General features: G+C 41.5%; 1 protein-coding gene and 1 long non-coding RNA gene across 9 annotated transcripts in view; one reads left to right on the top strand and one right to left on the bottom strand.

Annotated features, from left to right (window-relative positions):
- dgkb (diacylglycerol kinase beta) overlaps window positions 1–14,048 on the top strand; it is a 159,280-nt gene that overhangs the window by 71,569 nt on the left and 73,663 nt on the right. For 2 of the 7 annotated variants that reach the window (XM_087140230.1, XM_022248598.2), the window contains exon 1: window positions 11,085–13,945. The exons of 3 other annotated variants lie outside the window; for them this stretch is intronic. In XM_087140230.1, coding sequence (XP_086996356.1) covers window positions 13,735–13,945 — 211 coding nt within the window. In that variant the 5' untranslated portion in view covers window positions 11,085–13,734. Of the gene's footprint in view, window positions 1–11,084; window positions 13,946–14,048 lie in introns of those variants that run through there. 2 more of the 7 variants (XM_087140229.1, XM_022248589.2) reach the window with 2 other exon arrangements.
- Window positions 255–11,311, bottom strand: LOC110986603 (uncharacterized). 2 transcript variants are annotated; one of them, XR_002599164.2, is made up of 3 exons: window positions 11,225–11,311; window positions 2,482–2,635; window positions 255–1,974 (listed from the first exon to the last, which is right to left on the bottom strand). It is a non-coding gene; the product is annotated as an uncharacterized LOC110986603 (long non-coding RNA). The 2 variants fall into 2 exon arrangements; XR_015426194.1 differs by lacking the exon at window positions 11,225–11,311 and adding an exon at window positions 4,015–4,203.

Below are 14,048 nucleotides of genomic sequence, written 5' to 3'. Positions count from 1 at the left end.
GGTCTCTGAGCCTGCTCCTCCTCATTTATCTTCATTTTCCTCCGATTGGCCACCCCAGACATGTCAGTTTGTTCCACTCTGGCTGGTCAGACCCTCATCATTATATGAGACCTTGGGGTGTTTCACCTGGCTATAAATATTTCCAAATGTTGTCCTTGGGATGTCGGCATCTGTATGAAAGCCATGTTTGATTCAATATTTCATTCTTTATTCAGAACATCTTCAGGAATGAGATAAACCATGCAGTTCATGTATTTGCCAAGTTACAAGTAGTATTAAAATACCTACTCTGTACCATTGGACCTCAGATGCTGGCGAATTAGCACAGATGTCCTGTTTTGCCATAGATATTCACAGTCCTTAAATTTTACATGGATCACTATTCACTTTTCTGTGATTTTATATGTCAAACTCTGTTTTCTATGCAGCCTGCAAAAACGAAGGGCGCGTTTGATTCAGATGTCTTGTTTTTTATTTAAGAGGATTTGTTGGACATTTTTTCAAGGAGAACAAATGTTCAAAGCAGATCTTAAAAAGCTACAAGGGAAGTTAGCCATTGTAAATGAAGTCAGAAAAATGATTGCTTTTCATTTTATCACCAAACTGCTTTTCATAACTTTTGCATAACTGTTTTTAGACATTTTTGTCCACAATTCAGTAGACCCATCTATGTATTGGATATATTTTCATTTCGTTTTAAGTCAAAAAATCTTAATCACAGTGTATTCTTTGACTTCTTATCCCAGATTAAAAGTTGAACTAGTTACCTCCTGTGATAAAAACAAATAGCATTCTGATCTAGTTTCTACTTCTGCTTGAAATGGAGTGCACCGTAGACATTTACCTGACAAATTTGTGCGAGCCCAGTCAGCAACATGGTTGCAGTCCACAAGAAGCCCACTGACGGCAAAGTCATCGGGCCATTGGCGGCTGTCGCCAGCGGACCACCAGTGGCCGGCTCGGCGTCGGTCCAACAGCGCTTAGCCATCGGCTGCTGTCAGAGGGCCACTGGAGCGCCACTTTTAATTCAATATAGTATAAGTTGTAACTTATACAAGAAAAATGGAACCCATTATGGAATGATTTAACACGGGACGATAAGTGCTAACAAAAATGAATGTGCAGCAGTATGCAAATTTTGAGTGCCTTTCTTTTGAATTATACATCAACCATTCAGATTCTTTAGGTGATTACGTGGTCAAAGCTGAACCAAGGACTGTAATCATCATTTTACATCTTCATTAAATGACCCAACAGTAAAGGCAAAAAGTGACATATAAACGGTAATGTTATCAAAATACATACCAACATTTCAACTAATATTCACCTGTACCACAGCATTACAAGAAAATGATGGTATTCAATTTGGCAGTGCTTCATTCATTTTGGGATATTACTTGATACTAATGTGATAAAGTTTAAGGAATACGCAAGCCATTACTTAACAATTATAAACATTATCAAAGCAGTTATTACGTTTAAATACCGGTACTTTAAAACCAACTGATAATTTTGTTAGTCTAAAACACAACATTGAATAATTTGGATCAATTTTCCTTCAAGAGGATTTCATGGAGAACTAATGGCAAGACATTTTATGCAAACAAATGCTGGCAAGCCAATGGATTTCATGGTCCTTGAGTCCAATGAACTGAAACGTCCCTCAGTTCCAAAAGTCTGTCTAAGAGAATACTGGTCAAAGTTCCCATCAAATGCCGTGTTATGCCACCAACGTGTTACAATATAATAAAAGTTCCAGAAGTGTTACACTTATGAAAGGTCCTGTGAATCTTCTGCCAAAGCGTTCATTTTATGCTTACACATGGAGCGGGGAGCAGTTGCAGCAGCATATGCTCAGGTCTTTCTTTTTGTCCTCTGCATCAGTCTGCAGCACCCTTGAAGAAATGGGCCACTTCTTTCTGTATCTCAGTTTCTGTTGACATGGAGGTAGGCCTGCTCCTGAGGATGGCTTCTCTAAAAACAAACAAACAAACAAACAAACAAATACCAACGGCAAATCTCACAGGTCAGAAAACCATGGCCAGCTGAGATGGACTTTATTATCGGTAGGTAGTGAGTGAAAGCTGTGGGAAAGATTTCCATCCACAAAGATCATGACACCCTGGGTGTACAGTATGCAGAAACCCCATGAGACTGGTCTGACAAATCGTAATGTGCAAATTGTAATGCACTGCAGGCAAAAACTAGATCTTTTAATATGGAAATCTTACCCTGCTATGCTTTTAAATTCTCAGTACATGTATACATGTAACTTTGAAAGTTCAAAAAACACTTCTGACAGTAAAAAAAAAAGTGCATGGCAGGTACGGTAAGACATAATTCCAACAGTCTTGTTTCAATGTGGAAGTGCATATGTAGTTTAGACAGTTGATGCTAACTATAAAGGGAAAACACTAAAAGCAATAGACAGCATGAAAACCAGTGTGTTTTGATTTGAATTAAAACTTACAGGTTACTTACATTGCAGGATGCCCGTGATCTGTGTAATGCCTTCAAGGCTCTCTCGCAGCCCAGCCCTGTCCAATTCAACTGCCTGCAGATGCTGTTGTCTACAGCCCCCCTCCAAAATCCTGTGCACAGCTTCGTATTTTGTGAATCCTCCAGCAGATCTAATCTGAATTACAGTGAATGAATTTACAAGTTGAATAATACTGTTGAGAATGTATCAAATGTTTGATAAAAAATATCTAAACCTACTTAATAACAGCTGACTAGGCCTGGGCCTAGTCAAAATAAATGCCAGACGCACATCAGCATCAGGCTGTGGCATGTCTAACATCATGTCAGGTGGCATATAGGAGTTTGAAGGCATTTGAGGGATGAAATCTGATGGTTTGTGTTGGGTGGTTGTTGGTGAGAATCAGAGAAATACTGGGCCTGGCTTAACAGGATTAAAGTGTGCAGTGGCATGTATTTCGGAATATATCTGAAACTGAAGTCATGTTTCTCAAATGTCTGCATTTTCAAAACGTTTAACATCAGCATTCTCTGTTGGGGCAGAGCCGACATGGCAACGGAAATAAGACAAATTTTAAAAAGAGAACCATGTGTGTAGGCCTAATTCTAGTATAACTGTGTGCTACACAAGTCAACGACTGACATCCTGATTTGATGGCCATTGTGCCAGAACGGTCACAAACATCAACGTTATTTTTGTTCCTCTAACATTCTGATATAGATGAATTTATTATTATGATAGCCCTCCTGTGGAAATAACTCTCTTGAAATAATAGATCCTTTGAAATGTACATGTAGATCCTTTGAAATTTAGATCCTTTTTGTGAAGTGTTCAAGCAGAAATTTGCAGCTTTGATTCGCAGGCCAACTGAGGGAGTTGGAAACAATATGATGGCGCTGACACAAAGGCCTACTTGTACTTTTGTACATGCACGACCCAGCGTTTCGTTATGCGTGTACAGTGTACACGCATTTTAGAAAACTCCCGGTCCCGCCTTTTGTCAACCAGTTGGATGGGGGTGGTTGTCCACGATCGCACGGCAATCGCCTAAACGCGGTACATGTGTACAACGTATACATTATACTGTGCGGCACTCTAACTGATCTTTGTGTACATGTAATTATCGCTAGCTGCGGGTCAAAGAATCAGACAATGGTAGACTTGTCCCGTGTCCTGCTTACTCAACACTCTAATGAGATGCTTGGCTAGGCTGGAAGTAGAGTAAAAGCCTGTTGACGTGTATAGCCTTTCCAAGCCGCAGCCGCCAATTCGGACAAGCACTTAAGCCCGTATTGCAATTCCATGTTCTACACCAAGCCTGCATCGATCCCATCCGGTCGACCCTAGGCGCCCAGGATGCGGTATAGTCTACGTATGTGTATGTTGCTGGTCGTTTCGTACACGGCACAACGTGCAAAGATGGTGCGCTAGGCTGGTTCACAGCCTGTAGTTTACTGTGGCCATTTTACGGCTTGTGCATAAAATAAAAGGACAAATTACTGTCGCTTCAATTATTGAACATTTATTTTACGTACATATGTGCAAATATATATACAGCGGTCCTCCGTGGCAGGCTGGATACTTGACAACGGTTGATTGTCCAGTGGCTGCCACCAGCCGTCCACTCTTGGTTATCAGGCAGCTTGCCACTGCTGCCCTGCCACTCCTCAGCCGCTGGTGGGCCCCCATTGGCTTGCACACTGGCATGGGAGCCACTGAGAATACTAACTTACTTCAGCTGTAACTTTTTCCACCAGCTGCTGACTTGTAGACAACAGAGGGCGCAATTCATCTTCTGTGTGTTTCATGGCTTCATGGGTGTCTGAAAGCTGCCTGGGACACTTTACATGTAATTATTATTATTTGGCCAACAAAAGAACACTTAAACAAAAAAAATGCAGATGGGAGGGAAAGGAGAGTAAAGGAGATGGGGGGGGGGTTGAGATATGGAGGTGTGGAGTTGGGTTGGGGAGTGGTGGGGGTGGGTGAAGCACAGAATCAATGACAAAAGTATTTCAAGCTGACCGGGGTAAGCAAGAATGTACTGGAACACAGTAACCCGAAAGCCAGCTCACCGAAGCTTGAAATGTCTGTACAAACCAATTAAAAAACATATAGGTTACAGTATGGGATGACAAAGTTAAGATTAAAGAAACATAAATCATTTTAAACCAGTTATAAAAAGGCTTTAGCTGATTTTTTAAAGAAAAAATTAGATAGTTGGAAAATACATGGAAAATATGTGTAAATATATATTAAATATGATCAAAAGAAATGTTAGAGAAAAAGAAATGCAATACATGTATTAGGGGCTTCTGTTGCATACAGCTTTTTGGGATACATACCGGTGCATGTACAAATAACAATGAGTATTCTTACTAGGCACCTCCCCGGTACCCACCAATATTGGCTCTTGAGATACATGTACATGAAGTTCATCATTATTACCCCTGCTCATCAGGCTATGAACATTATTACAACCCTGGCATCTCCTTTATTGCACATGAAGCTCAATAAATTGCAAACACCATCTCTGCCCTTGTAGGTACCGACTGGCTTCATTCACAAGTCAGCCATGTTGGAGGCACTGAATTAACTTTTGGTACAAGTTAATGTCATTTATATCGATAAATGAGTTAAAGTTTGTGATTTATAAATGTTCTAAGTTAGATTTATATTTTTAAAAAAATGAAAGTGAGGCATGGAACACCAAACAGTCTGACACCACCCCCTTTCAACAGATTACATTGAATAGGATAAACTCAGGGAACATGATGATCACAAATGGCTTCCCTGTGCAAAAGGTCTCTTCGGACAGTGTTTTGTCCAAGGACATACTCAACACCAAGCCGTAGATTGGACTTGAGCCCACAACCTCCAGATGCTCACAGATTTTGAGTTCAGTGCTTAAGTCTATATGACCGTTGTACCTTGGACTGTTACAGTGGACAAGTACAAAATGTGTTGTGATGTCATTTCACAATACAACCAATTTTTAGTATTTAAGTAGATCTAGTTCTTGAGCCAGTCACGTGTCACTGCCTGATTTATTTTCAACCGCAGTACATAGTCCCATATGGGGACATTGCTAATTTTATCGAAAATGGTACATGTACATGTACATCAACCATGAGGAAGTGATAGCATGTCCTAAAATGTCAGATTTAGCAAGGAAAATATTGAAGTGTTTACTTAGAGAATACTTTGATTTTTTTAGACCAGTCTCATAAGGTTTGTCATACAAGGTGTCAAGTGGTGTCTGTGTATGGAACTCTTTGTGTATTTTTGTCCCTGAGTCATGGAGGCCCAAAATGTTGTAAGGAAGAGTTCAGTAATGTACGTTTATCATTTGTAGCCTTGGGTAATATGGTACAATGTTTCACCAAATGTGTGGTCACACATTCATATTTGTGGTGTGTATATCCCCGTTAGGTTTTTGGACAAATTGTGGCCCATGATCCCAAAACCAGACTGAAGTCGGTAACTTTATAACTAAAATAGTGGAACTTCCACTGTTTAGATTTTCATGGGAGTTTCACAGCTATTGCTACCCGTAAGAAGCTTACTGCAGACAGAATTTCGGATCACTTTGAAGTGTAAAAAAAAGCCGAAGGAGAGGAATTGTCCAACATCAAAAATACCGACTTCAGCCTGGTTTTGGGATGGTGGGTCACAATTGTCTTCATTATACAGTGGTGGGAAAATCTTAAATGGACAGTTTTGACTCAAACCAATGTTACTGCTGTTAACATAAAACTACCTATAAGTACCAGTACTGAAATTCATCCTGTAGTCAACAGAGGGCCTCCTTCACTTCTAGTTGAGGGCAAAGACAGCAAATTCATTTTTTCATATAGGAAATATGCAACAGTGCCCTCTGTCTCTAACAACTTTCCAATTCACGTACCTGATAAATGGGGAACTTTTATGATGTTCCTTATTATTCTTCATACATGATAGAAGTGTTCCGCGTAGTCGCAGTTATTGGTGATTGATGTGGAATTCTAATTGAACAGTCAATGCCGTCCTTCTGATGTGATAATATGCCATGTATTTGTTTTGTGTGTGTGTGATTCCCTGAAACATGATCACTCTCTCTCTTCTGGATCTTAGAGAACTTGATCCTCGGTATGGTTTGATTGATCTTTGCTTAGGAGATCCTGAAGTCTTTGATTGAATCCTGGACATGGGACATATGTGCAGTACTCTGTTTGTAGCATGTGTAATAATACCAGCATTGAAAGAGCCTGATTACTGCAGGAAGGGGATTACATTAGCAAGCCAACCTTTTTGCCTGCTGTGTTTGGAGGCTGGGAAAGTAAAATAGATTATCTGATGATTATCCTTCCACCTCTCTTCTGTAAAGCTTTTTTTAAAGTTTCCAAATATTCACACAGACTTCTCATCCTTCTTTTGATTTGATAGCATCAAGGTTTAAATCCTGTTGTTTATTTTTTCCAAATTAGCCATGCTCCCTGAAGGAAATTTGAAAAATATGGGTCTTCCTATTTTCTTTTGGCTGAAATGACTGAGAACATGTTTTCCTTCCGGATGGGATGTAAGTCAATATAGCCATCGCTATTATCAATTTGTTCTCCTTGGTATTAGTAGATAGAGGTAAAGCGGAGTAAAATTGCTTGCTCGAGGCAGTTGGATTCTGACCTTTGACCCTACAGCTTTGCATATCACCAAGAAATTGCTGTGTAAAATGCAGAGTCCGTGTGCCAGTAAGTTACTTTTGTGACGTCCTGTTGAATGTTATTACTAAACTCCCTCATTTTTCTGTCCATGATCGGGCAAGTGCTGTATTAAAGATACATACCAGCAGAAGCTGTCCCAGACATTCCAGAGGTTTAATGATGTATTTTGCTAATGACCTTGTCACTGCATGCTCCTACCATGTGGTTCCTCACTCAGTCCCCCCAAGAAGATTTTGCCTGTGTAGCCGCTGTCGACCCTTTCCTCCTCCATTTTGTATTAGTACATTTTAATGGACTCACTCCATACATTGTCAGGCATGAAGCTTCTTACACAGCAGTTTACACGTACATGTACTGGTATGCCTTCTTGATGTCATAGTTGCTATATTAAGTTTGTTCATTAACTCATAAGCCTTCCAGATGCTTTACAGTCCACAAGGAAAATTGGAAGGCTTTAGCTGGATTTCATCTTCATGTAATAGGCATGTAAATGTAGAGGCCCTGCGGCTTCAGGAAGATTACTATAAAAATTGCCCGGGGAGTTAAAGAGTTGCATTTTGTTCATGCTGTGAAGCCTCAAGTTGTGCAGTTTGTCTTGTCATAATCTGCGTTGAGCAGAAGTACCCCCTCATTGGTTCAAAAGACGATGTTGGTCAGGAGTGTTCATTTTGTTGGTAGCGATGCGACCCGTAATGCATGCATTTCATAGTCATTCAAAGTTTGTGAACCGGCAAAGTTCTGATGAAAGGAACCTCTGTTGCCAGGAAAATTGTGCCCTTTCTTGGTCCGCTCTATATCTAAAAAAAAAGCCCACCCTAGCTGTTGAGATTTTTAGCAAATAAAGATATAATAATACTCTACACATTCATGCATCTAACTCAAAAAGCTTGAAAATGTGACATAACAGTTTCATGCATAGGGCCACAGAATTAGTATAATAATCTTGAAGATCAACAGGGAAATTGACTGGAGTGAGATTTGAACCAGCAATCTCCAGAAAACCAGACTGGTGTTCTACCAATGCAGGTGTTCAGTTCTGTGTTGGTGGTTCCTCCCATTTGTCAATAATTGACACAGTAGCTGAGATCGGATTGAACAAAAAAAAAGCACAGGTATTCCAGAAGATGCAGGATCAAATCCAATGTACATGGACATGTATGTCAGATATCTACATTTTGGTGTTAGGTCAGTGAGGTTGTTATTTCTTCCTCAAAACTGAAAAAAATTATGCTTGTGTGCCTTCATGGTGTTAAATCATAATTTGCATCAACTGTGGTCCTGAACTGACAGTTTATCCAATTTGCAATTGTTGTCATTTCCCGCAACAGAAATAAGACGCTGTGGCGAAGACACCTCATTCCTTCCTGGCATGAATACAAATCTGTTCCGTTTGATCCCATCAGTGTTTCACAGAGGACGACAATGACAAATAATGTGAGAATCCTGCCACAACACTTCCAACATCTCTGTCTCGTTGGCTGATTGGAATACCTTTGGTCTAGCACGTTTTCAAGATGCTGGGGGTCGTCTATACCTAGGCAAGAGCCTGGCAGTCTGATACTGAAATCTATTTATTAGGCTCTCGCAGCTGACACCTGCACCAGTTTACAGCCTGCAAATTAAATGAGCTCGCTGTCTTCTGTTTCCTACTCCTTCGGCCCAGGCCAGTGTGTTGAACACTGGCCCCAGTGCTCTCTGATAGATGTTGACAGGTTTGGAGCCTTAAAGCTGAGACAGAAAGTGCCAGTCTTAGGACTAGGGAGGAGTTCATTCTCAAAGCTGAGGGATTGGTCAGATGAAACCATAGAGCTAGGAATGAGGTTAACCAGGGCTTTGTAACGAGGGATGATGGGGGGTTGATGCAGTAGTCAGTTCTTACAGTTGTGATGGTGATAATTATAGTGATGATCACAATGTAGTAATTGTGGGACTGGAATTAAGGATGGTAGTGGTGATGTGGTGAGGGTGATCGTGGTGATATGTAAAAAGAATGGTGATAATAATTGTGATTGAGATATAGGTTGTACATGTAGTAGACTTGCTGGTGAAGATTGTTGTGATTATAGCAATGGCTATGATTATGATGATAGTGGTGATAATTGGAGTGATGGAGATGGCAACTACTGATGTAGTGGTGGTTGGAATTGTGCTTGATGGTCAGTAACACTGTGCCGTTGATTTTCTTGCAATAAACTGGTATGTGCACATGTACCATATGTTGGTATCAGTAGACAAACGTACCATTATGGTACATGTATATTGATCAACAGATGAGAGATTACATGTTGACGATTCATATGGTTTTGTAATTGTTTAGCATAATGCCACATTCAATGACAAAAGGGGTTACTTACCATAAGAGGTACTGTAATACGAGATACATGTACATGTGTACTTCAAAGGATGCACCCATATACCTGAATGTGTTGCAATATAATATGAATCTGGCATACTCACTGGCTACATTGTGGATTTGCATATATACCTGTACATGTACACCGTAAGGCATGAGCACTTTGTAGTACTTTTTCTATGAAGACTGCAAGATTGGCGTTATATTAGGCCATAGGGTATAGATGAATCCGTCAACCTTTACACTGGGCCATCCCGATTGCCCCCTTTAATGGCACAAAGTAGTGTGTTGGGTTTTGTCACAGTTTGCTTTATTTTGCAATTTGAAACAAGTAAGTAAAGACACAAGAAATATAGTTCTAATTTTCTTCGTATCAAATCAGCTGCTGATTGCAAAAGCATTATGGTAAACATGCCTTCACGGTGACGTGGGGGAAAAATTCCCCTAAATACCCAGCTATGGGCTGCAAGAACTCTGCTCACTGCACTTGCTACGCTTGGTAATCCAAAAATTTAACCGGCATTAAAATGGTCCTAGCTAGAACACTGATGGCGGATAAGCATTGTGACAACTGTAATAGTAGCTCAGTTCAGTTCATTTTTTGGAAAATCCTTGCTGGGTGGCACAGCCAATTTGAACCTAAGAGCCGGGCGGAAATTTCTAGTACCGGGTGGTGCTGCTCGGCACCGCCCACCGTGGCTAGAATACTGTCCGCTGTTAGCAGAGTCCATTGTAGATGACTTGTGATGGGTTGCTGTACCATGATCACCAAATTTCCTTTGTACATTGCTTGGACTGTTCCAAACAGTGGCAAAGTAGATGGAGAAGTGCCTGCCAGTTGTGCATAGCAAGCATGAAATGAAGAGACCATTAGCCATGTACAGTTGTACATAAACACCAACCAACGTTTAGGTACGAGCCTGGCGAACTGACCAACACTGTCTTGACCAATCGACCCCTTGCTTTAAAGCAGAGTCAGGGGTGTTTGTTATTTTAATTACAATGAATGCCCAAAAGGTTTACTTAAGCCTATCCTAGAGGAAGAAAGAATGGCCCTCTAACTTGACGTCATATGCAGGGGGTCTATGCTTTGCCCATGTCTCCCATATTGCCCCAGTCCCCCCCCCAATCATGCTTCTAGCACAACAAATCCTCTCACCTGGACCTCAAGCTCCCACTCTGATTTTACATTTATTATTCACACTACCCTCTTTGCATGATTCAAGACTCGCCCGTCTGGAAATCTCAGGGCTGGAAAGGTCTTAGAAAGCCTCCCTCTGTCAAAAGAACACAATTGCTATGTCCCCCCCCCATCTTGTGTGGGAGATAGAGGACTGTTTTGTTTGCTGATGCATCCCAGGTAATGCTAAAAACCTCAATTCTTTACATCCAATTAAGTGGGGAAATCTATTGTCCTCACGCCTGGTGTGCAGTAGATGCACTGGTGAAGGCCTTGCCTACTGTGCACTGTGGTGTAGATTTCTGGGATGTTTGGCCTTTTGCTTTACAGAATTAGCATACCACTAGCTTACAAGGCATAATTTGGCCAAGCCTGGCACATTACTGCCTTGTATTAAGTGTACATTGGATCATTGCAAAGCCAATCCTAAATTGAACTTAATACAGGTTAAGTGTATTCTGTGCTGATCCTCTCAACCCATGTATCTACACATATTACGGCTGTAATCCTACCTGGTTGGAGGATTATTTTTCTAGTTTTTGTGTCAGCACCATCGTTACTTCTTTTCGGCAGCATTTTCACCTGTCTAGCTCCATCTGTCACCAACCCTGGTTTACCCTTTTGGCTTTGTGGCAAAGGCTACCATTGGATATCCCTGCTAAGGAACATAAAACCACGAGCACATACACCCACGTTGCCTGCAGTGAAAGCTAATAGTACATGTAAGTGTGCAACTTGGCATTGGATGGATGTTTACTTGAAGTACTGGGTTGGACTCCTTTTTTTGAGAGAGAGAGAATTGAGCTTCAGAATAATACCTGCAATTTCTTTTGGGATTTGTCAAGAATCTCAGTGGGGCAAATTGTGCAGCGTACATGTGTAATCCCCTTGCTAGGAAATGTCAATCTTCTCAATCTAGTAGAGACGACCAAAGGAGCAGTGACAGGAAGAAAATATCAGTAGGAAACTGGTTTGCCCCAAGATGGTTGACTTCATGAAACACTTCGTGTTCAGTGTTAAAGTGCCTGAAGAAGTGCTCTGCAGTGGCTGTTCTTCAGTTGTGCCAAGCTGAAAGGAAAGAGTTGCTATCGAAAGACATGAAAACATTTGAACTGGACCAGAGGAGTGCTGTCTTTGAGTGAGCTGTGTGTTGCCTTGGAAACTACCATTGATGTTTATTAATGGTGTAATTCTCTTCTCATCTTGAAAATAAAGTGGAAACTTAGATTCTGCAGATGGTGCATTTTCCTGTGTCAAACCTCTGCATTTGGACAGTTATGAGATAAATTTGTCAGCCGAAGCTGTGAAGTCTTGGAAGCAGAATTTGGACTTTTGACTCTGAACTTCACGCCAAGCTGGCATTTTAGATGGGCTTATATGTCAGCTGGCACACATTCCAAGTTGAGCGATGCCTTCAGAGACTGATTAGAAAAAAAAATAGTAACTGGCAAATATGGGCATGATTTATGTGAGGACATAATGCCAGATTACAGCTACTATTATCCTCAAATTTGCTGGGTTAAGACTTTGTGAGTCGGGTCATCTGTGCTGAAATTACACAGGAAGTCGTTTTTAAGCCTACCTGCATAAGTTGGTAATTACCAGAGGGCAAGGTGAAAACAAAATTGGAATTACCACAACTCATCAGCAAAACTGAATTTTTGCAATGTTTGTGTTGTGTGGTTTATACAAGTGAATGCCTGTACACCGGTACATGTTCCTTCTATTGCCAAGCACTGCACATAGACATGTATACTGAGGAAAACATCTTGTATGTATCTTGACTGAGGCTTTGATGCCATTGCAAGACTCTGGAATCAAAACATACACGTAAAAAAGTATGGATGACTCATTGCTATGGTAACTCAAGCCATTTTGTTTTACAACCCAGAGGGGGGGAGAATAAAAGACAGCCATACGGTGCAGTGTAACAAAAGTAGAACAAAGTCTTTGTGGACACGACTAGCTGACTGCACCATTAGCCTCTATGGACATCCTTCTTACCTGCCAGATCACAGCGAGACGTAATTTACTCACGTCGGCTCGTGCCACTGTTGTCATTCGTCAAGATTTCTTAATTTATATGTCCGTGACTGTTGGGATAAATGCCTTGCATCTCTGAGAGACTTAAGATAATAGGCGGGGAAAGCCCGTAGAGCACTGTACACATGCATGTGTGCGCCGGTGTGTGTATAGTGCCGTTGCAGGCGGTACATTTACAAGTCATTGGCGTGTTGTCGTCCCTGGCAGTGATTGGGACGATGTAAGGCTTTGGCATGCTGCAAGCGCGGCTCAAGAATATTCGCATGAGAGTGTATTCCCCCCTTGTGTATATTTTGTGCCAGAGCAGCCGGCTCCCAGCCCTACATCAGCTTCACGTGCAACAAGCCAGTCCCATCCACCCTAATGTACACACAACACAACTGTGCCAGCATCACCTCCTGTGGGCTTGCGTCTTCACTAATTCCACACTGACTCTATTTCCACAGCGGTAAAATATTGAGCTGTTCAGCTGCAGGCTATAGCCAGTGTCATAGGCGATATTACCACAACGTACATTGGTACAGCAAGGGGAACCTTGGTCTCTCCAGTACATCCAGCAGCAACACCCAGTGATGTACAGTCAAGGCACAGCGTTTCCTTTTTCTTTTATTTCCATTTTTTGGGGGTTATCTATCTTACTGCCGGCACACAATTCTCAATGAGAAATGATTATGCATTCCTGTGGACAGTGGTGAAGTATTTCTAGAGGGAGTATATTATTGCATGGCCACTGAAGAGCCCATGCATCACTTGTGTGCTGGATAAGAGTTGCAGAATTCCAACTATATCTGTTGCTGCATTTAGCCAAGATCCATCTGCAGTTGCTTTTTTCTCCTCCCCGTCTCCATCTCATTTTCCCGGTCAGAAGTTTCAATCCATTGGAGAAGCGTCTCGAGCGGATTAATTTGTCCCTTTTTTTCTGCGGCGGAGTAGATTGACTTTGAAAAAAGAGAGAGACAAAAGCGAGGATTTTTCCCATATGCCACCTGTGAATGCCCAGCCGAGGGTTTCCAGTCGGCTTACGCTGCCTTCTTGGTGTCGGGCGCGTCGACAGCGGTGCAGTAACGGCTACAATCTCATGATGACAGCCCAGGGGATCATCAACCGGCCCCTGTTTGTGCCATGTACTTCGGCTCTGGTCATGGCGCTGAAGGACAAAGCACAGAGTGTGGTGGACATGGTCATGGTTGGTCAGTATACCATTTGTTTCAATTTCTGTCCATTTTATTAACTATAGTATCTTCCCTATTGTGGTACCTGAGTTGTGACAGGTTCCCAATACTTCACCGCATA

The sequence above is a fragment of the Acanthaster planci genome, linkage group LG08 (genome assembly GCF_054643075.1).
Source record: "Acanthaster planci isolate LZ-2023a linkage group LG08, COTS_SCS, whole genome shotgun sequence".
In the NCBI taxonomy this organism is placed as follows: Eukaryota; Metazoa; Echinodermata; class Asteroidea; order Valvatida; family Acanthasteridae; genus Acanthaster; species Acanthaster planci.
Note: the sequence above shows the minus strand (reverse complement) of the source record. Positions and strands in the feature narration are given on the sequence as shown.